General features: G+C 44.5%; 1 protein-coding gene across 1 annotated transcript in view; it reads left to right on the top strand.

Moving 5' to 3' along the window:
* The window catches only part of LOC144761294 (cytochrome P450 2K1-like), a 585,479-nt gene that overhangs the window by 181,147 nt on the left and 377,588 nt on the right, over positions 1-26,744 (top strand). Inside the window, exons 2-3 of the mRNA XM_078646742.1 lie at positions 19,041-19,203; positions 21,427-21,576. Coding sequence (XP_078502868.1) covers positions 19,041-19,203; positions 21,427-21,576 — 313 coding nt within the window. The remainder of the gene's footprint in view (positions 1-19,040; positions 19,204-21,426; positions 21,577-26,744) is intronic.

Raw genomic sequence — 26,744 nt, 5'->3', positions numbered from 1 at the left:
CTGTGTTTGCCCATTCCCTATGCAGGATCTCATATACCTACTCTGCACTCTAGGCTGGCCACTGGCCTTGCTGTTCATTGCTGTGTTTTCCCATTTCCTGTGCAGGTTCTCATGTACCTACTCTGCACTTTGTACTGGCCACTTGCCTTGCTGTTCATTGCTGTGTTTGCCCATTCCCTGTGCAGGTTTTCATGCACACATGTACCTTCTTTACACTGTGTACTGGCCAATGGCCTTGCTGCTCATTGCTGTATTTGCCCATTCCCCGTGCAGGATCAAATGTACCTACTCTGCACTTTGGACTGGCCACTGGCCTTGCTGTTCATTACTGTATTTGCCTATTCCCTGTGCAGGATCTCATGTACCTACTTTGCACTTTGTACTGGCCACTGGTCTTTCTCTTGTCTACTTTTGAAGCCTATCTGTGTAATATGTAATAAAGACAGTTAATCCTGTTGTCTGCTTTGTCAGTGTCCTTGCTAAATAAAGCATTTTATGTGTGGGTATGGTTTAATGTGACACATGGTCTGTATGCCACTTTAACATTGCCAATGGCTTGATTAGCTTTTTCAGCATTTTGCAGAGGTGAAAGGCACTTCAGTTCATCTTGACTCTGATGCTTGGGGGTGCATTGATGGTGGTTTGTTATGAACTACCGTTATCATAATCATTCTATGGTCAGGTTAGCTAAATTGTACACATGTCATGTTTGGATGCACTGGCAGCACAGAGTGGGATTCTATACAAAGGATTGCAGGCAGGCTGGCCAGGGCCATCATGTCTGTGTGATCTTTCGTGATGTGTGAACAGCAATGTTGGTTTATGGTCATCTTGTGATGGCCAATCATCCTAGTCACAGGGTAAATTTTGATGTGTGCACTTGGGGGGTCATGAAGTATGCAGTGTGAAGGGGTGACTTTGTCAGTAGTGTTGATGTGTGTGTGCCCCTGCAAAGGCAACTGCACACATGTGTCACCCAGGAGTTGAGTGCTTGTTAGTTTGATTAATCAGCCCTGTGCTTGTGATTGTGTGCACATGTGGGAGTTGTAGGTTGTACACTGTGCAGTGTGGTGGTGAGTCCTTGCACTTCTGGGGGACACCTACTTGTTGTTGGTGCCAATTGTGAGTATGCAGAGTATGTGACAGGCAAGTCAGGGTTGTGTTTTGTTGATCTGCCATGTGTCTTGATACTGTTTGTGCTCACTGTGCAGATCTGCTCAGCCACACTGACATTGTGGGTGTGTTTTATCATGCATTGCTGTCACTTGAGGCATGTTTGGCGCCAATATGGCATGTGGGATGTGGAGTTATACCATTCCCTATCTGTGCTTCTGATGCCAACCCATTGTGAGTGAGCACTTTATCTATTTGTGTATGGTGCACTCCTGACCTGTCCATTACTGACGTACACACCACTTCACTCTCATGTCAACTATCCCCTTGGGTTGCCAGTTTGTGTGCCTCCCCACCACTTCATTCTTTACACTTGCTTTGTGGTGCTGATCTGTGCACAGGACTAATGTGCCATTCAGGACAGTTTAACAATTGTTTATGTGGGATTTTCTTGTACTGATTTGCAGTCAGGGTTGCTCATATGCAGTGCAACAGTGTGTGCTGCACAGTCCTCTGGTCATGTTGTTTGCACCTGGGTGTCCCACACTTGTGCATCTGTGGGTGATGGGTGACTGGTATGTGTGTTTGCTGAGGTACTGCTACCCTTCCTGGGTGTGATGTTGGCAGTGTGCTGTGGTGATTTGTGTTGTTGAGGGTTCATGTTGTGGCACTCAGATAGGTGTGCTACTTGTTTGGTTGTTATGTACACACAGATTGTTATGCATGCAGTGCTGTGTGTGAATGTTGCCTTGTAATTGCCTGGTGTGCATCCCATGATGAACAGCTGTGTTTGCAATGTAATGGATTGGCATGTGCATCTGTTGTGTGTTTGATGTGGATGTGTGCAGTGTTTGGCCTGTGTTGTCTCTTTGAGCTGACAGATGCTCTGTGTGTGATGTTCTATTTGCATGTCATTGTGTGTGAGTTGTTTGTGCATTGTGATACGTTCAGATGTGTGTTGGAAGTGTAGTGTGCATTACTTGTGTGTCTGTCACATGCACTTAGGAGTATTCTTGTTCCTGAGCTTGTTTTGAGTGCACCTTGATGGTTTCTCCTCTTATATCTGACCTGTCACTTTTCAGAATTGTGCATGTGCATGCATGTGGTACACTATTACACCATGTTAACTTGATGGGTGGTGTGGTATGTCTGTCTGTGGTTTCTTATTGGAACATTGCTCCCAGTTTGTGTACATAATTGTTTTGAGATGATGCACTTCTTGTCTGTGTTGGGGTATGGTGTCTGTGCATTGGTCCTGAGTGACGATGTTGTGTACTCCTGTTCTATCTGGGGTCCTATTACCTCTCCACTGTTTGGCTGGCCATATGTGGGCTTGTTGTACTTCCATGTATGTTGTTTGTGGGGTTTGTGTTTGGCTATTGTTTTTGTGCCAGCATTGGTTAAGGCATCCCTGCGTGTGTGTGATGTTTGTGGATGCACCCCAGGGACTGTGATTGTTTGTCAGTGTATTTACAGGACATTATTTGCGCTATTCTGTGTGTTTAACACTGGTGTTGAGTGGTGCAGGTGTGAGGTGGGTGGAGGAGGGGTATGTGCCCTGTTTGTTGTGCTGATGACATATACGTGTCAAGTAAGTAGATACAGATGTGTAGCTGATCACTGTTTGACTTCAGATACTTCCTATCATCCCTATGCCTATGCATGGCTTGCCTTGCTGTCTCTCTGAGTTGCTGCACAGAGGTCACTGTGGTTTAATTTCACTCACTGTGCCAGCCATGCATGATTTGTTGGCCTCAGGGTGCTGTGACATTCCTTTCCCTTGCATGTGATGTACACATGCTTTGAGGCTAGCTCCTTGTCTTCCCATCACTGTCCACCTCACTTTTGGCTATCCCATTTCTTGTTCTCCATTGGTACTGCATCTGGTATGTGTGTGTGACTGTGTGTCAGTGTGGGGTGTGTCTGGGTGACTTGACAGACAGTGCGTACAGTTAGGTAATTCTTCATATTCAGTGTGAGTGGTCATTTTGTGATTGGACTCAGTTTGCTAGACATGAGATGAGTGTGTGTGGGTGGGGGAGGGTTGCCCTGGGCCTGAGCTTCTGTGCCGTCTGTTCCTCTTCAGCCCCACTTGCTGAGACTGGCTCCCTGGTTGTTTGGAGTGTGTGGTGCAGGGTCTGGGTTCACCTGGCTGGGTAATTGTAAAGGGGGAGCACAGGAGGGGCACACAGCATGTCCCCTGATGGGTGTGGGGGACATAGTGTGTGAAGGGTATAGTTGTGGCCCTGTGAGTCTTTGTGGACTGCCCATGCCTGGTGCTGGCCCTGCCTACTGCATTGTGTGCATGTTTTCCCGTGTCTTCAATGTTGTGCTGACATGACCGGGAGATTGCTGTGATTTTGCAGTTGACAGGTGACCTGGATGCGGAGGGGGGATTTTGTGACAGGTAGGACTTGTGTTGGTACACTTGTGGATGTGTTCCTGTCCCCACCAGAGTGTCTGGTGTGGACAGGAACCGTATATCAGCCCAGGAGTTGTGTGTTGTGGTTGTGTGTGAAATTGTATCATTGCGTACCTGTGGTGTTGTCCGCAATGGTGCATAACTTGCTGCTAGTTTATCAGGTACAGCACTGGGAAGACGTGTACAGCTGGATCCATTGCAGTCGGGACGGGAGTCTGATTTTGCACTCCACTATTGTGCTTTTGCCGTCTCTGGTTGGGAGGTTTCTCCGCTGCGGTGTGACTGGCTGTTTAGGGCATTCTGATTTGAACGGCGGTCGGGACGTCATTCTGCACTGCGGTGAGTCTCTAATGGCTCCCACCGCCTCAGTGGTGGGCGCATTTTTATGGCGTTCACATCGCACCCCAGTGGACAGGAAATGGGCTAAGTTTGCCCATTACAATATGGCGGGCGTGAGGATCGCTGCTCACGTGCAATAATTGCATTTTCCGCCAGCACCATGGTGGTGCCTCAGCCCGCCATCATAATGAGCCCCTAAGTATTCTGAACATCGAGGGCACCTCTTGGGGATCAAGGCTCACTCCAATAAAGGCCAGCAGCAAGACTCAGGTAAGTCAAGTTGGTGCTGGTCAGATGGGCTGTTGTATGGAGGCCTTTGGAAGTTTCTGAAGTCCTTTTAGCTCACACAGGAAGTCATTCAATTGAACCTTGGAGTCTCTCTAGGAATCTAGGGTTCAAGGCAAGAAGGTCCAACGCTTCTTCAGTCAGTGGAACAGTCCCTCTTTTGAATCTTCCACAGGTCCAGTAGTGTTCTAATGAGAACTTCTGAAGGTCCCATTTCTATACCTGGTGCCGGCCTTTATATGGAGGAAAACCCTGACCAACCTCCGAAACTGGTTCTAAATATTTCTTCTGCTTCCCCTGCTCCTGTCTTCAAACTGTTGAGGGGGACAAAGATAAGGGAAGGACTGATGTCCAGTTTCTTTTTGTGTGCTGCAGTCAGGGCCCCTTGAAGTGCAATCAGGGCTCCTTCCATAGGTATTTGCCAGGAAGAACCTCTCCAATTGTGTCTAAGCTAATTCTATCTCTTTTTCTGGAAGTAATAGAAACCTCACAACTGCAGAGACATTCACAGGCATGTAACCCAGGACATTGACAGAAAGGCATCTTTGGTTTGATTAGAAATATGGGAACATTCTAAGAGGGACATTTTCCAAATAGTAACTTAAAATCCAGCGATACCATTACCATTAAAGGGGATTTTAAATTACATCTCATTTGAGTGTTTACATGATTTCTGTATCTGCTCCAAATCTGCAGTTAACACTTATTAAATATAATAAGGTAAACCAGTGATAGTCTATGGTAGTAATAGCCTAACAATATTCAAAATCAATTTTAGGAATTTTCACTCCCAGGATATGTACAGCATACGCCCACAAATTAAATACCATGCACCCTGCCCTATGAACATTTAGGGTCTACATTAGGAGTGACTCATGAATATTAAAAGGAGAGGCTAAAGCTTGTCAAAAGGTTTATTTTGTCAGGTTAACATGGTAGTTTTAATCGGCACTACTGTCTGTAGTGGCAAGCTTGACGCACAGGGCTAATTTAGTGGGTGCAACGATGAGTGCTGCTGCACCCTAGTATGATTTCATTTACAGGCCCTGGATTCAGGTAGCACCATTTACAAGGGAAGTGCAAGTAAATTAAATATGCCACATACATATAAGCTAATTTTATCGGGTTTTATGGAGCAAGTAAAATCATTTTAACACTGGTTAATGCCAAAAGAAATGATTTCAACAAAGTATGGGAGTGAAGGCAAAATGTCTGGGGGAATACCAAGCCTCAGATGTCAGGTCTCTCATGTGCATTCACACCCTCTTTAGAAAGCTTGGCGAACTACTCACCATCAGGGGAGCTCTCATTGCTAAATGCAAAAACAACAATTGTTATTTTTCTCACCACACCACCCCAGTTCAGACATGGCCATATGCAAATCAGTCCGACCCTGTGCCTCATGGGAACAGTCCAGCCCAAACTGCCAAACCATGTCTTGCCTGAACCGGAATCAAGCATCCTAAGACCAGTTTCTGGCTATCAGCCGTCATCAGCCAGGATAGCTTGATTCCAGTGGCATGGAGAGCACGGGACTCACATCTGAGCATACCCATCCCACTCGGGGTGACAAATGCAAAAACAACAATTGATGGATGGAATGTTTCACAATGGCAAGACATTCTGTTGTACAGCATTTTAGGACCCTAGTGTAATTTTCCAGATTCATGCTCTTATCTAGGTATAAATCACCTTGTCCTTATATAGGCATAGAAATCATAACCACATTTAGACATAGGCCATGCAGTCCAAATACAGGCATGGATACTTCCACTAGTTCCGAAAAGCCACAATGATTTCTTGGAAAACTCGGCTTCACCAGTTAGGGACTTCCCCTTGCTTGAATATTGATTTGTCCAAGAACTCATGGAGTTTTCAAAGAACTGCAAATATTTAACCCCTTCTACGCTGATGACGAGCTGGGCTCGTCATCAGGTAGCCTCCTCGCACGCTGATGACGAGCCCAGCTCGTCACGTAAAGTGCGCTTTAGAAAATCTCAGCGTACGGGCGGAATTCCGCCCGCACGCATGCGGTTAATGACGTTATCATGTCCAACTTTACGTCAAACTCGGCACCTTCAAGGTATAAATATGCCCACACTTGCCCTAGCAAACACACAGTGGTTTGGAGCAGTTTGACTATCTACTTGCCCAATGCATCTCGCTACAGCAGGTGCTGAAGGAAGCTGACCCTCCAGCTGACGCACTGAAAGAGATGCTGTCTTTTCTCTTTCTGAGAAATCCAGCTCCAGTGTTTCCAAGCTTCCCTTGCGGGGTGTTGGGAAATCGAGTCCAGAGACAAAGAGATACCAGACCTCCTTCATTCTAAGCCAAGGTACGGAGCTGATTAGACCCTAAGGGAAATATTGGATAGATTCTTGGCAAAAGAATACTAAACTTATGCTACACCTCACTTACTTCCTCCCTCGTACTAGACCTAGCTTAGGTACATCGGGGTAGGAGTATTTTAGAAGCACCAGTTGAGTACTTTTAGTCTTTATTTATTTATGTATGTATATTATGTCTTAGAAACCATACCATGCTTTTACAGTATTATTTTATAATACTCTTCTTGCTGTATGCATTATACTTTACAGCCAGTATTACGATTGTAGCAGTTCATTTCTTCTGCATGAGAAAGAAGACTGTTCAATAAATACTTTTATTGAAAAGGCCCGTCTCTCTATTTTCTCTGCACCTCTGATGAAACGAAGCATGCACGATTGAGTAAAGTATCTATCTATTGTTTCCACCACTCAAGAGATACGTTTTATCTTGGGGAAACAAAGTTTATGCGGTTGTCAGAAACTAATCCCTTCTTGTTTTTTCGAGAAAGTTTCTAGTGACCTCTGAGCTAGCTGGCACTCACAATTAAGTCTAATATATTCGATAGAGACCTAGTCGACCTAAGTCCTATGTCACATCTATAGGATATATTATTCCAATGCGTAGAGCCTATTGGGAATATAGGAACTACACTACAATTCACCCACAGTCACAGATCTGGGTTTAATCCATCGTTATGTTGCTCACCACACCACCTCAGTTCAGACATGGCCATATGCAAATCAATCTGAACCTGTGCCTCATGGGAACAGTCCAGCCCAAACTGCCAAGCCATGTCTTTCCCGGACCAGAATCAAGCATCCTAGGACCGGTTTCTGGCTATCAGCCGTCATCAGCCAGGATAGCTTGATTCCAGTGGCATGGAGAGCACGCGACTCATGTCTGAGCATACGCGTCCCACTCGGGGTGACAAATGCAAAAACAACAATTGATGAACGGAATGTTGCACAATGGCAAAATATTCACCCCCAGTCACAGATCTGGGTTTAATCTATTGTTATTTTGCTCACCACGCCACCCCAGGTCAGACATGGCCATATGCAAATCAGTCCAACCCTGTGCCTCATGGGAACAGTCCAGCCCGAACTGCCAAGCCATGTCTTACCTGGACCGGAATCAAGCATCCTAGGACCAGTTTCTGGCTATCAGCCGTCATCAGCCAGGATAGCTTGATTTCAGTGGCATAGAGAGCACGCGACTCACGTCTGAGCATACCCGTCCCACTCGGGGTGACTAATGCAAAAACAACAATTGATGGACGGAATGTTGCACACTGGCAAAACATTCACCCCCAGTCACAGATCTGGGTTTAATCCATCGTTATTTTGCTCACCACACCACCCCAGTTCAGACATGGCCATATGAAATCATTCCGACCCTGTGCCTCATGGGAACAGTCCAGCTCGAACTGCCAAGCCATGTCTTGCCTGGACCGGAATCAAGCATCCTAGGACAGGTTTCTGGCTATCAGCCGTCATCAGCCAGGATAGCTTGATTCCAGTGTTATGGAGAGCACAGGACTCACGTCTGAGCATACCCGTCCCACTCGGGGTGCCAAATGCAAAAACAATTGATGGATGGAATGTTGCACAATGGCAACACATTCACCCCCAGTCACATATCTGGGTTTAATCCATTGTTATTTTGCTCACCACACCACCCCAGTTCAGACATGGCCATATGCAAATCAGTACTCATTCCTTAGGCAGAAAATCATGAAAAGACTATGAGAACTGATGTGGTCAGTCCCAGGGCGATATTCCACTCTGAATTCATTTCCCTTAAGGAGGATGGACAACCTCAACAGTTTTTAATTTTAATCCATAAGCTGGTGCCGTCGGCCAACGGCCGTCATGAGCACTACCTCGGTAATGCTGCACACGTCCGTTGGCCGACCCGGCCCCGTCCGTGCAATAGAACGCCTGCAGCACGGGGGATTTTGCGCTGCGCTAAATGACTTAATTCCTCATGTGCATTAGCTATCTGAGAGGTTTGTAGTCCATCTGCACCTGTAAGTGAGTTTCAAACAATTATGGTCTGGTCTCAACTTTTTTAGTGAGGAGATCACTGAAAAGGCTTCCCATCTGATTGCACTGCTCCTCTGTTCCTTGGCTAGTATCCTCCTGCTGATGAAGGGTACAGGTCGCTAGAAACCGTCATCATTAAGCTATGAGAGAACAGCCACAATACCATTCTGTGAAGCATCTCTCTGTACAAGGAACTCTTTGGAGCTGTGCACTGATGTCCCAAACTTTCTGGCACAACTCTGTGCAGCTCGCCTTCTAGGGGAGCTTCTTAGAAGCCAGCTCTGTTAAGGTGGCTACAATGGTGCAATAGTCCTTGACAAACTTTCTGCAATAACCAGTGATGTTGCAGAAAGGCTCTCAACTTTAGCTGGGTCTTGGGGGTTCCCAAGCCAGGATGGTTTGAATCTTGGCTAGGAATGGCTGCACCGTGACCCCCTATTTTGTGGCTCAAGTATACAACAGAACTTTGCCCTATCTGTCACTTACTGGCCTTGATAGTCATGCCTGCCCTCTGAGAGCTGAAGTACTGCCTGGAGGTGGTGCAGGTGATTATGCCATCTAGAACTGCATTGTTGTCTAAGTAGGTGCCACCGAAGTCCTCCAGCCCCACCAGGACCCAGTTGCAAACCTCTGGAAGGTGGCGGTACATTCTATTATCCAAAGGGAATCACTCTAAACAGAAAGTAGCCATATGGATGACGAATGCAGACCTTGTATTGCCTCGCTCGGTTAAGTACCCTCATGTCAATTCGATGAGTTCTTCATCTCTGGGATGGGGCGCCTTGGTGACTGAGCTAAACTCTCTGTAGTTGAGATAGACCTGGATTGCTGATATGGAACACAGTGGCGGACCTTGGGTACCAGAACCACAGGACTGGACTATTGGCTATTATAGTGTTCAATCACCCCTAACTCCCACATTTTGGATACCTAATCCTTAATACTAACACTCACTTTGTCAGACAGCCTGTATATTTGTTGTTGTCCGGCAAGGTCCAGGGCTCCACTGGCTTTACTACCCACACTCGACTAGAGGGGGCTTATGGTCATGCCAGAGATTGATGACTTCCTGGTTAACCTCCAGCTTCTCGTGGCCATTTTCTAAAAGTGCTTCACCTGAGTTATACAAGCCAACATGTAGCTGACTACATCATGGAGGGATCATCAGAGGTTATTCCCATTCCTCCTTCACAAGGCTGAGACTCCCTTTGACAAAGTGATCATACTGAGGCTCAATGGGACTTCATCTTACTTCCATCTGAGTTACCTTCCTGTAATCAAACAACAGGTGCTGTAGGAGGGTGTATTATTTCTACCTTAACTGCTCTGATCATTTGTTAAGGGTTTTGTTGGACCAGTCAACAATATCCTTCACTGGGGATGGTAGTGTGTGGATAACCTAAGTTATCCCATACTCTTTCCATATTGGCTTCATGTACAATTACATGAAGCTGGATTTCCAGCCAGACACCACCTCCTTGTAGAACCCCACCCAGCTAAATTCCTCCACCCTGGCCACTATAGGCACTGTCACTGTCCTCAATGATACAGCCTCTTGGTACTGGATGGCATGGTCCACCAAGACCAGGATAACCCTGTTGCCCAGGGCTGTCTTGGGGATCAAATGCCCCACAATGTCAATAGCCACTCACTGTAACTGTGTGCTCATGACAGAGAGAGGAACCTAGGGAACCTATTGATTTACCTCTGACTTTCCACTGGCCTTGCAGGTAGGATAGGACACGTAGAATGCATTTGAGGTCATCCTCATCTGGTGCCAATAAAATTGGGTGACCAGCCTTGAGAGATCTTGACCTCCCAGGAGATCAGATGATTGCCAGAGGTATTTCCATTTGCCTGGGCTTCAGCCTGTTATTGTCGGCCCTCAATAGTGATGCTATTAGATAGTAGGCTAATTTTACCATGTTTTTATTGATGGTGCTCAAGTAAACAGACGTCAGGTCTAACACTGTCCGTGTACTGTTTTGTCTGTTGTCGTTCTTTGCTGAAATGTTTAGTTTTATTTTTGCTTTGCAATGCTGTGTGACATCACTGATGACATCTCAAATGACATCACTTATGACAGCGCAAAAGACATCACTGATGACATCAATCAGTGAATGTGTGTTTTTCTGAAAAATAAATCTGTTTTATATATGTATATCTCAAGGTTGACGGAAGAATAAATGGGAATATAAGTGTCTAAATGGATGATATTTTTGTAAAATTGATTGTATGACTAATTAAGTGTATCTTAGTGAATACATGGGTTAGTGAGTAATGTTTAAATATGTAAATATCTGTATCAGTCTCTCACTTTGTGTATAAGTGGCTGCATGGGTTGGTGAGTAGCTACATGAATGTCTATATGGGTTATTAGTTGTTTTTTTGAGTATCAATATGAGTGTATGAGTGTCTGTATGGTTCGGTGGAGGGTATTACTTAGTGCATAGATGCATGAATGAGTGACTCACTGTTTGCATTTGCTGAAGACAGCATTTGTGCAGGACTGTATGGGTGGATGATTGTGTGTATGTGAGTGAATGACTGTCTCAATAGTGTCTTTATGAGTAACTATATATGTTTTAAACTAGTATATGTGAGTATTGGTGTATATAAGTGAGTATATGTGAGAATGATAGATTGGAAGAGTTCCTGTATAAATACGTATGTGTTTCCATAAGTGATTGTTTAAGAGAGTAATTATGTGTACGTTTCTGTAGAAGTAGGTGTGGTGGTGTGTGTATAACTGTATATGAAACTAAATGGATGTTTGATACTTTGTTTGCATGTGTGACTATGTGTGTGAGTAACTCTATGGATGAGTATCAGTGTGTAACAGGATGTATAGATGTAAGAGTACATATGATGAGTGAGTACATGTATGAGTGACTGTATAGAACTATTAGTGATTGAGTGGATGTGTGTGCAGATCTTGGAATTACTGAATAGGTGTGTTGTAACTGGTATTGGTATCTCCATGTTATTTTCTATTTTTGAGTCTGTGTATCAAAGATATATTAGGGTGAGAGGAAGTCTGCGACTCTATCTTAAGAATGATGTCATGATGTCATGAGTGATGTCATTTGAGATGTCATCAGCGATGTCATGAGTGATGTCACTGACCATGTCATGAGTGATGTAATATGTGACATCATCAGCAGTGCATTGCTGGCACCCGAGTTATCAGTTAACAGGGGAATTTCTGTGGTTTTGTACGAGTGAAATGCCCAACTAACTATAACGCCGCTGAAACCTATGGTTTTTTCAGTGAATTTCTAAGTTTTTTTAAATGCTAATTTCTAACTATGCCTACAGAGGTAGGACATGTAAAGAAAGAAGAAAAAACACACAGAAAGAAGAAAAAGAAATGCTGACAGAATCAACAGAAGTCCTCAAAGACGAAGAAAAGTGCATGAAGATGGAAGACATGCAGAAAGAACTAACAGAGGAGCAGAAAGAGGCCTTGTTGCTAAATCATCCTGTACCCTCAACTTTTTCAGATGGGTACTGGTGGTAATTGACTCTGACTAACCAGTCCCAGAACCAGTGCTATGCTAAAAGACACTTAGAATACAGTTAAAACACCTACATACACTAGGGAACACTATGCATTGGGGTACCCCTGTTATTAGCATGACCTCCTCTGTAAGCCCCTAGTATATAATAGGACAGGGGGATTAAAACTACCTCTTAATACTTGCCACAGGGCGCATTTGCACACTGGTGAAGGGAGGGTGGGATGAGCTGACATGTGCAAACACGCCCTGTGGCCGTTTTAATTTGGTGGATAAGTCCCCTTGAATCCTGAGTGTTCCTTGGGTACAAGTAGCCCACCAGGTATCTCCAGTTAGCGCCACAGAGCTGCGTTGCAGGAGGTGTGAAAAGGGGCAAGGCCAGGACCACCTCTCTAAAACGCAGCGCAGTGGCGTTTACTGGAAGCACCTGGTGGGCTAGTTGGCCACCAGAAGACCCCTGGACTGAAGGGGAATTATTTCCCCAACTTAAAAAGCGCCACAGGGCGTGTTTACACACGTCACCTCAGGCCCCCTCCCTTCACCACTATGTAAATGCAACCTGTGGCCATTTTAATTTGGGAGATTAAGTCCTCTTGAATTCTGAGGGTTCCTAGGGTCCAACTAGCCCACTAGGTACCTCTAGTAAGCGCCACAGAGCTGCATTGCAGAGAGGTGCAAAAAGGGGCACGGCCTGGATCACTTCTCAGCATTGCAGCACAGTGGCACTTATTGGAAGCACCTGGTGGGTTAGTTGGCCCCCAGGGGCTCTCAGGATTGCAAGGAAATTATTTCCTCAACTTAAAGCACGCCACAGGGCATGTTTGCACATGTCACCTCTGGCCCCGTCCCCTCCCTTCGCCCCTGTGTAAACGCACCCTGTGTCCTTTTTAAATTGGGAGATTAAGTCCCCTTGAATCCTGAGGGTCCCTAGGGTCAAACTAGCCCACTAGCTACCTCCATTAAGCGCCACAGAGCTGCGTTGTAGAGAGGTGTAAAAAGGGGCATGGCCTCTAAACATCTCTCTGCAACGCAGCTCCCTGGTGCATACTGGAGGTACCTGGTGGGCTAGTTGCCCACCCAGGGACCCTCATAATTCAAGGGGAGTTAATCACCGAACTTAAAATGCGCCAAGGGGCTCGTTTGCACAGTGGTGAAGGGAGGGGCAAGGCCTGAGGTGATATGTCTCAGGATAGGAGCGGACCGGAGTGGGCCATAAGTTTTGAAAATGTCACGAAGGTTCGTTGACAAAGTTATTGGAAATAGAATGTTGCGCCAGTAAGTAATATATCCATACTAATATAATAAAGAGTGAGCCCAAACCTTTGAGGCGGGTAATCTCAGGAACCAAAGCATCAATCACAACACCCAAAGGGCAGTTGCAGCAGAAGGACATAGGCTAAGTAGACGCCCACCATATACATTTATAAGGTAAAAGAACCATGCCAGCAAAGTAGTCCCTTGTGGGCCTGTCTGCGTTGTGCTGTGGGCGTGTGCTGGGGGTGTGACAAACGCTGGGGGCGTGTGGTACATTCCGCCCTTCATGCCTTGTCTCATATCGTGTGCTAATCCCACCCTGCTCCCTTTAAATATGCCTGCACCCCATAATCATAACCCACCCTTACTCCTTAAAATACCCCAACACCCTTAACCACTAACCCATTTTAACCCTAAAAATACCCCTGTACCCCAAAACCCAAACCTAGCCCTGAACCATAAAAATAACCCTGTACCCCAAAACCCAAACCTACCCCTGAACCCTAAAACACCCCTGTACCCCAAAACCCAAACCTAGCCCTGAACCCTAAAAATACCCCTGTACCCCAAAACCCAAACCTAGCCCTGAACCCTTAAAATACCCCTGTACCTCAAAACCCAAACCTACCCCTGAACCCTTAAAATACCCCTATATATAACATATAACCCTATACCCATACTTACCTTACCCAAACATTAAAAAAACATGCTTTTACCATTCATGCATTTTCAATGTATTTCGTTGTAAATGTATGCGTGGTAAAAGCATATACAATGTAATGCCATGCATTATAATGGCATTGCGGAGTCATGGTACTTTCGTAATGAAAGTATGCAGAGTGATGGTATGCGGAAAGAAAGTTACAGAATAATGGGTGTTTACCCTCCCCCGATAAGTACTTTGGTGGCACGGCGGCCCACATCTCCAGCAACATACTCATATTTTTTCACCACCGATTTGAAAAATGCACAGGCTCTCTCATTGATGGCCAGCACCGACATACACTGTTAGACACACCGCCCGCCTAGAACTGCAAACTTTAAAGCTGGGGAGCTACGTTCGAATCTCTGCATAAGTTCAACATCCTGTGATTCCAGACAAATCGCTTTGTCTCCCCATGCCTACCACAAATGAATGTGTTCTTCTGTAATGTAAATTGTGCTCATGCCATGTTGTTGAGTTTGCGCTATATATTATTGCAAGGAAAAATAAAGTAGGGAAACTCGAGTTCACACACTACTGAACGCACACTTTTAAGTGCATCAGCAGTGCACTGTGAATCGGAGAGTTTCACAGGCCTGTCACAGATAAGAAATGCTATCAAAACGAAATCCTACAAAACAATATACTACTGGCCGACAGCAATTCATACCCGGACAACGTCCGGACGGGCTGCTAGTACATTATATACGACATTTCATTTTACCCTAGTGAATCTACCTCGCTAGGGTGCGGTGGGAGTCTGCCTGAGCAACTTAATATTTATTTGATTTTTCTCTCTTCACAGCCTCTTAGGGACTGATTACGATGTCTGGTGGAAAGTCGTATAACAGCTAGTCAGAGGCTTTCCACCTGATATCAATAGTTTCCGTTCGACCGCCGTATTATAGTTGAGGTGGCAGGATGAATGATAATCCCATAATGAAGGATGTCGCTTTCCACCTGCCCCTTCATGGTGGTCTGTCTTTCTTGAAATCTCAAGCAGTATGTGACTTTGGGGCCTCTATTAGGGCCACTTACCCCTCTGCTTTGGGGACACCTATGGTGCCTCCTAAACATCCCCACACCGTGTGGCAGGGCAGCACCGTGCTGGCTGCAGCACCTGCCACAATGGCAAAAATGTATGTTGTGCATTTCACTGTACTACGTGGCAGGCACCACTCTGTGCCTGCCACCTGGTTCAGGGAACTGTATGGGGGCACCTATGGTGCACAATTGCATTTCCCTTGCCCAAGGGGGGCTCGCAATGGGCCCCCAAAGTCAATCACTTCCAACCTCAAAGCCCCATTGCAGTCAATGGGAGCCTGTAGTATGACGCGTACATAGGCTCCCATTGACAGTAAGTTGCGCAAAATGGTGCCCCCTGTAGTGGGGACACATCTGTGCCACCTGTACTGTACATGCACATGTTGGGGGACCCTTGAGTCCCCCCCTGTGACCGACTTGTAAGCCTACAGGTGAAGGGGGTCCAGCGCTGACCCCCGAAGTCCGCTTCCCGGAGCTTTTATGAGTCATAAACTCCGTCTCGATCCGGCTGTCTGAATCGTGCATCATACTGGCTTGGTCGGAAATTGCCTCTTTTGCACGGCACGGTTTGCTTACGGCCAACACGTACAGAGTGATTCGGACCCAGAAACGTCTCGGTAGGCGATTTCACGTTATCCGCATCATACTTGCTCGCTTGTACAGTTGTACAAGTCGGTTAGAAAACACGCGTCGGGTTCGTACCGTATCGCGTTCGGAGCCATACCGAGCGAGTTCGGAATCGGCTCCTTAACATTACCCACAAAGTTAATGATAGTCACTGGGAGTAAAATGCCAACATAAAGCAGTCTTCATAGGAACTGGAATCCTTGATTTTCTTAAGGACACAGCCCTCAGGTGATAACATTTTTTACAGATTAGACTTCTTACTATTTAAAGTATATAAAATATTATGTGAGAAATAAGGTTATTGGTTGACAGCGGTGTGAGCCATGGTCAAGCAATGCCATAATCCCTTGCAGGGCGAACCACAAAAATCACTAAATTAACCTGTGCTTCACCTTTGATAGCTTGGCACAAAAAGCAGTCAAGCATAACTGAGAGGCAATGTGTACAGCATTCATTAGCACACAAACAGTAAGAAAGTGAAAATACAATACAAGATAAAATCTCAATCCAATATAGAAATGTAAGTAAACTTTAATAAATGATTTGACACCAAAACAACAAAAATCGAATCAGTATAGCCAGAGTTATGCATTTTTAAAGTTTTGGGTGAAATCAATTGCCTAAAAGATCAAAGCGCCAACCGCGGCTATCTAGCCATGCAAGACCAGATCAAAATCAAAAGTTAATGCAGGCCGCAATTGAGTACAGTTCATACACAAAAAGTGGATTGTGCCTGGTCAATGCTTACTTTCAGACTTAGAAAAATTCTTGAAGAAAGAATTCAACAGGGCAAGATTGCAGGAGTGTCCGAGGAGGAAAGCTTCGTCATCAGGTGGCCTTGGGTCGAAGCTCCGGTAGAGATTATTGCCTCACTTAGGCACCAAAATGGAAGTTTAACATCTCCAGCTAGATGAGGAAAACGTCTGTATCTGAAGCCAATGTCTCGAGGTTGGATACATCTTTGGTGAAGGACTGCTGAAAAGGATTACGTTACATGAGAAGTGGCAAAGTCAATACGACTAGCATTGCAACTTGGGCGGATAGGCAAGCCGTTTAGTTCCAGTCTTCTCCTGGTTCTCAGAGCACTTTTCGCTCAAATTTTGTCTAGTCTTTAGTTTTCAAAGCTGGCCATCTGGGCACCTTTAGCACCATAGACAAGGGTACAGAACTGGTGGGAAACGTCTTAAGGGTTCAGGATTGACTCAGGCTGGGTGTTAGTGAGGTTTAAAGATGGTTGGAGCCTGTAATGTACCTGTGGCTCTGAACAGGAGGGTGGAAATATAGCCCTTGAAGTCACTTCCTGCAATCTTGCTTGCAGGTGTAGATGCAGGGCTCAACATCAGGGATGGCATCTGAGGGTTCAAGGCAGGCTCCAAGCAGCAAAGCAGTTCTTCTAGGTACAGCAGCAGTTTGGCAGAGTGCATAGCACGTTACAGCAGCAGGTAGTCCTCTGAGAATCCTTCCATAGGTCTAGCAGTGAACTGAAGAGGAGGTCTGAAGGTCCTATTCTCATACCCTCATAGCCTTCATGGTTGTTAAGCATGGTGTGTGGAGATAGGGCAGAACCTTTTGAGGTGTTAGTGAAGCTGTGTTCAGGTCCTCCCCCATCCTGTCAACGATTGCTCATTGCAGCACACCTAATCCCTCTATTGTGTGACTGTCTGGGAAGAATTTACAAAGTCTAACTATCAGTTACACCAATTCATGTGATCCAAGACAGGCTGCAGCCATAAAGGACAGGAAAAAGCGAAGTTTCTAAAAATGGCATTTTCAAAATTGTAATGAAAAATAAAACCAAACCACTAAAGAGAATTCATCATTACAATTCCATCGGCACAAACATGATATTTCTACCTCCTCTCATTAGGTTGTATAAAATATTAAAGGTAATAAGGAATCCCCAATGTTATCCTATGTGACGGGTAGGCGTCACAGTAGTGAACAACTAATTTGTTTTTTTTGTCACTAACAGGGCATGTAAAATGTGACAGTACCTACCTGTGGTGGTGAGCCTCAGCAAGGCCTACCAGTACAAGGGATTTACCCTTCTCTGCACAGAGTCCTCAGACCAATAGGAAGAAGTTGGCACAGAAACTAGAATAGAAAATACAAAGTTTATTAAACCTCATGAGGTGGAACTACATTCACACAACACCCTTCGTAGTGTATGAGGTAGCACACTGACTGGAAGGAGCTTGGTCCTTTTATACCCACACAGGGGCGCAAATGAAGGCGGTACAAGTACAGAATGCTGGTTTCAAATACATATAAGGTCATACAGAGAGTGTGCTAGCAACAAGTGGGAGGGGCTGCCAGTTAGCTCATTCTGGTGGACACATCCTGACAGTTACAAGTTGGGGACAGCTGTAAGCTCAACTGAGCATGTGCAAAGCAGAAGAGGCTAAATATATCTCGTCTCTAGGCAGATTTCAAGTGCAGTTGACAGGGAGGTAGGACAGAGCACATGGTGAGCACATGGCAAACAAAATGGCTGCCAGAAATACAAAATGGATTCCACACAACGAACAAGATAGTCTCTAAATACAAGATGTCTTCTGCTAATGCTTAACCTAATCGCTGCTGAATTACAACATACCCAACATTTTGATTACCTAAAACTCTGCCCTAAGGGCTACCATGGGCCTACCTTAGGGGTGGCTTACATGTATTAAAAGGGGAGTTTAGGGCATGGCAAGGGGACTTCAATGTCAGGGCAACATGGCAGTGTAACACAGCATTCAGGCTGCAATTGCAGGCCTGGAACCAGTTTTAGAGTGCTACCTAGGAGGGTTGCTCAATAAGAGTTACAGGCCTACTGGTAGAATGTAATCTACATGCCCTTGGTATATAGTATACCACTCTCCAGGGGAATTAAATTAAATATGCCAATTAGGTCAATGACACTCAAACCATGTTTAGGGGAGTGAGCACAAGCATTTTCGAACTAGATAGCAGTGGAAAATTGCATAGAGTCCTAAGGCCAACAAAAACTAATTCAACAAATAAGTGGAGGGAAAAAGGCAAATCGTTTAGGGGTGACACTGCAGAGAGGGCCAGGGACAAAAATATGAAATTATAAATTATGAAATTCTTACAATCTGTTAAACTATGACATTCTGATGGGACAAAGAAAATTAAAGAAATCCCTCTTTTTTCTTCATCCTTTACTCCAAACTCACATTTTTATTTATTGAAAACATATTTGCAATGCAAACCTAACCATTCCGTATCAACATACTTTGCATATGTTTTATGTTACTAGCACATGATTACCAACTTCTAATCCAAACGCTGGATTGACTCTTCGTTGCCTCAAGGCTAATATGTTTGTTTACTTAAACCTGTTATGGTTTCTCTTTCAGCTATCCAAGAAATATGGCTCAATTTTCAGTATACATATGGGAATGAAGAAAATGGTAGTACTCACTGGATATGAGACTGTAAAAGATGCTCTTGTGAATCATGCTAACGAGTTTGGAGAAAGAGCATTTATTCCAATATTTGAAGATATAAATAAAGGGTTTGGTATGTATCCTCCAGTCTTATGGCATAGTTTCTGTTATGTTTGAATAGGCTGCATTATTGCTTCTGAATTGCAATGGCATAGTTACTCACACTTGATAAATTTACATTTGTTTAATCCACTTCTTTGGGTCTTCTGATTTTTTCTTAAAAATTCAAGCACCCGTTTGTCACCAAATAAGGGCAAAGTAAATTAAAACATTGAAAGATGAAAGCCATTTACCATTATATGCTTTCTGATATCAATAGCAAGAACTTTGACAAGCAATATGTGTTATATTGATGGGTGAAGCGGAGGTCCTGAAAAAGACCAAGCCCTCTGACCCACCAATGCCGTGCAGGGCCTTGAAGCCCATAGGAATCAATGGGCAATACCGAATCGGTATTTACCGATTCGGTAAATACCAAATCCTGCAAGGGTGCAGTGGGTGTCCCTTTGACACCCTCTAGCACCCCAAGTAAAGGCATGTGTGACGTGGCACACATACATGCCCTAAGGGCATGTCTGTGTGTCACATTGCACAGTGTGCATGCACAGATGTGCATGCACACCTGGATTCGGTATTTTACCACACAACAGGATTGTGTGGTAAAATACCGACTCTTAAGGGCCTGTGGCACTCTCCGGAGTGTCACCTACATTTGGATTTACCGAATCGGTAAAATTACCAATTCGGTATTTTACAGAATCTGTAAATTTACCGAATCTGTAAATTTACTGATTCTGTAAAATAATGGCCCCTACATCTGAAAACCCAAATACCGGTCGGTAATGGCCGAATTCGGCCGTTACCGACCGGTATTTGCTCTCCTACATCTGGCCCCAGGTCTTCTACAATGCAATGAAATTACCCATCATTAAAGCTGCTGCCTTTGAATATTTATTTGCGGTGCCGCATGCTGAATTGTGTCAGATGGAGAATATGACCATTTTCAGATCCATTCAGTATTATTACAATAGTCACATTAACTGTGGCAGTTTTACCTTCGATTACACTTCAGATGCTGTACTCATATGTGATTGCATCATTTTGAATGTATGGTTGCATCCTAACTTCAAAATCATCTGTTAGTGAGTAACGTTATCACTGCAACTAGTTTGACTGATTCCATTGTTCCAGTAACACTGGTTGAACATCATTGTCTCCCCTTTGGAGTCTCTCTACAATGAAGAGGTTTTAAGCTTTTCCAGAGTGAAGTGAACTCAGTAAAACAAGGAAAAGACAACCAGAAGCTCTTACTGCTTGTCCATATAGCCACCTTAAGCCAACTATTTCTTTATTATTCCCTTTCGGAATAATTTTGGTTTTCGTACCACATTTGACATATGGCTTCTTGCTTTGCTTTTTCATATATCAATGCACATAGACATAATTAAATTAATTAAAATATTTGCTGTATCATTCTGGGGATAACTTGATCCCATGGCGAGGTGGTCATTGTTTTTTATTTTCAAAAAGAAAATCTTGCTTTCGGATTTTCTTTTTGAAAATAAAATAACTCTGAAAGTTTGCTGTACGGCTCTGTCATGTTGACATAGTTGTCGGTCAAACTTTAAATGCATTGACAGTAATCACCCTGATGGTAGTTTCTGCCAGTGTTAGGTTATGTTATGTTATGTTATGTTATGTTATTGTGATTTTTATAGCGCACAGCTGCCCCAGCAAAGGGGCGTCCCGGCGCTTTTGACTGGTAGAAGGAAAATACCAATACACAACAGAACAGAAAGCAAAAAGGAAGAGTCAGAAGACGCTCTTCTGTAAGTGTAAACTTCTGTAAGAAGTGTAAAGGATGTCTGCTGAGCTGGTGGACATCTTGAAATTTGGCAGGTAGGTACTCCATCAGGATGAATGAGTACAGACTACGGGGTCTATTACGATGTCGGGCAGAGTTTCTTTTTTTTTGGCCCTTCGCGGAGTTGCGCATAACTGTGTGAACTCTGCCCAGGCCTATAAATAACCTGAGGAACTTCAGGTACTTCTAGAAATTGCTCCAAATGAGAAAGAGTCACCTCACACCCCAGATCATAACAATAGTCTCATGAATCCAAAGGCAATGCTAAATAGAGGTTCAGGTTAAGATGCCATCCTACCACACGCCGACCAATGCAATGAACAATCCATTAAGTATGACATAACAATATAAGTAATCAGTGAGAGTGGTCATTTTTATTTTTTCGAAAGTGAATACCTCTTTCTTGGCAGTTTACATTATTTTCTATTATAGGTCTTCCATTTTCGCATGGGGAAACTTGGAAGGTAATGAGAAGATTCACCCTCTCAACTCTAAGGGATTTTGGCATGGGAAAGAGGACTATCGAAGATAAAATTATTGAAGAAAATGAATATTTGATAAAGCATTTTCAGTCCCATGAAGGTAAGTGACTGAAAACATATTTTCTGTGTAGCTCATCTTAACTGTTCAGGTATATTGGCTTCAACTGAAGAGAAAAAGATTATTTCTGTCAAACAGTAACTTATTTTGTCTTTAAACAGTAACGTGAATTTAAATGAGTATTGCAATAAAGGAAAACGGAATTAGTAGAACAGTCTGCAACCCATTTTCTAAAAATAAAGCTATTGACAAAGATTGTTAAACATATATTAAGCAATTATCCGGGGTTGGACGATGAGAACAGTGGCACTTTGACCATTATAGCTTGAATATTACTTTTCCACTATCATTGAAGTTGATACAGTCCACGACAGGTTATAGGAAAGGCCATCTTTCGACCACAGATTGTAAAACTTGTTATGTAGCCAGCCACCATTGTAATACAGTCCTCCGCCCTGTTTGCTTCAGGTCTCTTCACCTTTTGAACGTGCTTTGGGGATGATTTAAGTTTGTGCACACACTGACCCGGATGCAAAGTTGTCTGAATTCTAATTGAAAGCTATGTGTGAAATAGCTGTGCCATTATTCAAGCTCCCTGTGAAAATGGTACCCATGCTCAAATACTGACAATTTATACACATGGACCACCCCGCTTGTTTCCAGCCTTTTTATAAGAGCAACATTTTTAAGCAGTTTTACTGAGATTCTGAAATGTGTAATTTTACTCAACGTTATTGATCTGCTCCCGGAGACTCCCCTCCCAAGAATTTCTTCTTAATGACTTGAATACCTAGGACTACAAGCAAAGAGTGCATCAAGAAAATATCAATTTCTTTTCTTTATGGAAGTATATCTTCTTAGTTCCTCTCTTTGCTTCCACTTTTTCTTTTTTTTAAAGTAATTTTATTGGCATATAGAGCTATCGCATTGACAATGCGTACCATAAGGAGTCCATTTGTAGGTTTCCATCTTCCTTCCCCCGCTGTCCATGTATATATAAATTATCTACTCATAATACTTACTCAGCAATCTCAGAAATATCCAGGGAGGAGAGAAAGAAAGGGTGAAACCCATACAATTCCTTCACATATAAGATCAGGGATATATATCCATTGGCAGAAGAGCATGTCCCCAATGTCAACTAAAGTCTAGTCATACAGGAGAGAAAAATATTTTCCCTGATCCACTGAACTCCATGTCGATATATAACAATTTCATCCGATACACCAATCAACATTTTCCTGTATTGGAGAAATTGCCCAGCACCCAAATCAAAGGATGCCATCACCTTCTCTTGCGTAATAAAATGCTTATCAATTTACAGGTCTCCCATTAATTTGCAACAGCCCTCCTTCCAGCGCTGTACCACCATTGACTTAACAATACAAGAGAATGGCCGTACTGCCCAGATAGGCATTTCTGGTTCATAAGCAGCCTGTTGGACAACCCGCCTGACAACACCCTCCCATATGGTCGCCAAATGCTGTATAATATAAGGGAGCAGTAAGGGGTCTTCAGAGCCAAGCATCAAAAGGGTCAGCAAAGGTAGTCTACTGTGCGTGCCCGATAAAAGCTGTTTCTCGCAGTTGTCATTATCTTCCATCCAATGAACCGCATGTTGCAGCTGAGCTGCCATGTAGTAAAACTCCTGGGGCCTCATTTATGAGGCCATGAGTCACTTTTACGCCACCGGTGCATCACTTTTTGTGACGCACAAGCAGCGTAAAAAGTGTGCCTTGTTGCACCATATTTACAAAGTGACGCATCTAGGTAGATGCGTCACTTTGGAAACCCCTGCGCTAGATTATACCTACGCTAGGTATATTGTATGCAGGGGGGCGTTCTGACGCAAGACAGGGTCATAGAAGTGATGCAGTGAAATCTACAAGATTTCACTGCTCACTTTTAGGACACAAATGCGTCAATTTATTAAGCCTGCCTCACAGCAGGCATAAGACTGATGCAGGCCCATTCACATGGGGGTTGCCCCATGTGAAAGGACACATTGCTAGAGTTGCGTGACTTTTGTGACACACTCCAGCAATGCGTCACTTTTGCGCCATACAGATACGTCAGAAATACTGACGTATCTGTAACTCCTTGCGCCATGATGCGTCATACTGTAAATATGACGCATCATTGGTCTCGCAAGGAGGGCGCAGTGAAAAGTGACGCATCGCTGTTTTCACGCAGCGATGAGTCACTTTTCATAAATGAGGCCCCAGGTGTACTAAAATAGTGCCTGGAGACCATATGAAAGGTGTGCTGTAGGGCATAGAGACAGCACAGTAATATTGTCATTTCCACTATTGCAATCCTGCCCATAAGGGACAGAGGCAGTTCCTTCCAGAACCTGATTGAGCCCGGTATTACCTCCACCACTCTTTTAATCTTAAGTTCTAAGTATGTTGGAGCCATGTGGGCCAGATGAACCCTCAGATAACGAGCATTCAAGGTCACCCAAGGAAACCCCACCGCAGGCAACTCACCCTCTGACAGTCCCGCTAGTCACCCCAAGGGGAGGAACTTAGATTTATCTGGGTTGATTTGGCGGAGGTCTGAGATGTTTCCAAATACCAACATAACCTCAAGCAGTTTGGGTGATGAATAAGCCAGCTGACAAATATACACTAAAGTGTCATTAGCATAAAGGGTGACCATATGATCAGTCTCCCCAAGCGATATAATCCAAAGTTGCATCTTGCAATGCAGGGTCTCCCCTAACGGCACCATGGCAATCACAAACATCAGCGGCGACAAAGGGAACTCCTGGCGGGTACCCCTGTACTGTCTTAATGGATAAGATACCTACCCCCCAGATCTTACCCTAGCATTTGGAGCAGAAAAGAACAAGCGAACTGATCAGATGAATCCAGAACCCAATGCAATATGTTGGGGCAACTGTCATATATACGACCAGTTTATGGAACCAAATGCTTGCTCTGTATCTAGGAATGCCAGAGCAAAGTCATCCTTGAAGAGGCACGGGTGTTCCACACATGCTCCAGTTGGCACAAATTATGAATGGTACTCCGTCTTAGAATGAAACTCGATTGATATATAGTGTATAAGGAGGGGCATGTGAGAAAGGAGATGTGCTGTCAGAACTCCACTCAGGATTTTTACATCAAAATTCAAGAGCAACATCGGCCTGTATGATGTGGCCAATGAAGGTCCCTGTTAGACTTCAATATCATGACCACCAGGGCCTTGATCATGGAGAGAATTTGTATCAAGGGCCTTGTTATATACCTGCCATTAATGCAGCAAACATATGTTAAATTTCATCTGGCAGTCCATCACTTCAAGGGATTTTTGCAGGCTTGAGATGCTTGATTGCCAAAAGGATCTCGTCTTTAATAATCCAGCCATCCAGAGCCTTTGTAATGTCTAAGTCAATCTTCAGGAGCTCGACAGTCGCAAGGGAAACCCTGCACAGCCTCCTGCGAAGGGGGTACTGGCTCTATATATACCTTACTAATTTATTCATTATTTGCTCCCTGTGTATATACTAGTTTCCCAGCTTCCATGTGTAACTATAGGACAGGGGCCTCAGGAGCCTTGCATCTAATCAATCAGGTCAGCAACGCTCCTGTCCCCTTCCATATGCAATCGCTGTTGATAACCTGTATGAGTATGTTTCTCAAACCTACACAAGTCCTCTAACTGAGCCTCTTGTGTGTCACACCATTCCGATAGTCTATGGGGGGACGAAGGCAGCACCTCCTCTACCCTGCCCAGTTTGGATTCCTCATCCCTGATCTCTTGTTCTAACTGATGCCGGACCCTGTAAGATGATTTAATACATGCTCCCCAGGGGACGACCTTCCTGGGTTCCCAATCAGGCACCCAACAGGAGGCAGACCCTCAATTCTCCTCAAAATAATGCACCAGCGCAAATGTGACCACCACCACAAAAGGAGGCACTACAGGGGAATCACCGGCCAGTCAAGTGCACCACCAAGATTTAACAAGATCGGCGATTGATCCGAAAGATATCAGGTCAAATAGGTGAGACCTACAATCATGGGCACTAGATCGGCAGAAATAAAACAGAAATGTACGCTGTTGAATGTACCCGTTGCGGGGGTTTGGCAAGAAAACAGGTGTCTTCATGGGTGACGTTTATGGCAGACATCGTACAGATGCAGACCATCTAGCATGTCCCAAAGTGTTCCAATGAGCCAGGGTTAGTATGGGCTTGGGGAGGCTACTGCTCTAATGTCCAATTAATAATGCAGTTAAAATCCCCTGCTAAGACTACCACCACACCCAGATAGGGAGCCACCGCCTCCATCATTGTAGTAAAGAAATCTGAACACTCCGCATTAGGGGCATAGACATTAATAAAACAATTCCCTGACCCTCAATCATCCCTTGCACCACAGCATTTCGCCCTTCTGAGTCCACAACTTGATTCAAGTGCCTAAAGGGAACCCCTGAAGCCACCCAAATATGTGGTCCTTGTGTGTATCCAGAGTACTAGTGATCCAGTTTCCAAGAAGATTTTGGCAGATTACCCTCCCGTCCGCTCTAGGAACCCCACAAAGTGCAGATTGTTTCTGCAAGTCATCCCCTCTGAGTACTCTATACAACCGTCCAGGTGCACCTCTTCTTTTTGGAGTCCAATAACAGTGTCACAGAATGTATGGACCGCAGTTTGCAAGGCACTCACATTTTACTCTGGAGTGATCACACATTCTGATCCCTTACGTAAATCAGCCGGTAACAAATTAACATCAATGGCAACAGAGTCAATCTTATGGTCCAGCTCATCTCGTGAGTTTTGAATCACCACAAGCAAATCCAGAGGGGGGAGCCATCTATGCTCCCTGCAGAAGTGCTTCTCCATTTCCATCTGGAGTTACCTCCTGGTCCCTGGGTCCCAGAAGAAACAGTTGCACATAGTTAAGAATGTTGTTGGCCTGGGCCACCCGGCTTGCATACTCTTTCACCATCATTGAGCTCAGCAGGCTGACAACCACCAGGCACCAAGTGTGAGCTGGTCAGGGATGCTGCAAGGATCTTTGTTAGGCTCTCCACCAACTAATGCTGTTTTTATGGCACCAACACTCCTTATATAAGCATGGGGTCCACTCAGTGGTCTCCTCACGATCCTGCACTCTATAAACTCCTCCGAGTCTAGGAGCATTAATTCTGCTGAGTGCCAGACCAAGGGTGTAGCTTAACGGGTCCACATGAATCACCAC

This window comes from Lissotriton helveticus, chromosome 6, assembly GCF_964261635.1.
Source record: "Lissotriton helveticus chromosome 6, aLisHel1.1, whole genome shotgun sequence".
Classification (NCBI taxonomy): domain Eukaryota; kingdom Metazoa; phylum Chordata; class Amphibia; order Caudata; family Salamandridae; genus Lissotriton; species Lissotriton helveticus.
Note: the sequence above shows the minus strand (reverse complement) of the source record. Positions and strands in the feature narration are given on the sequence as shown.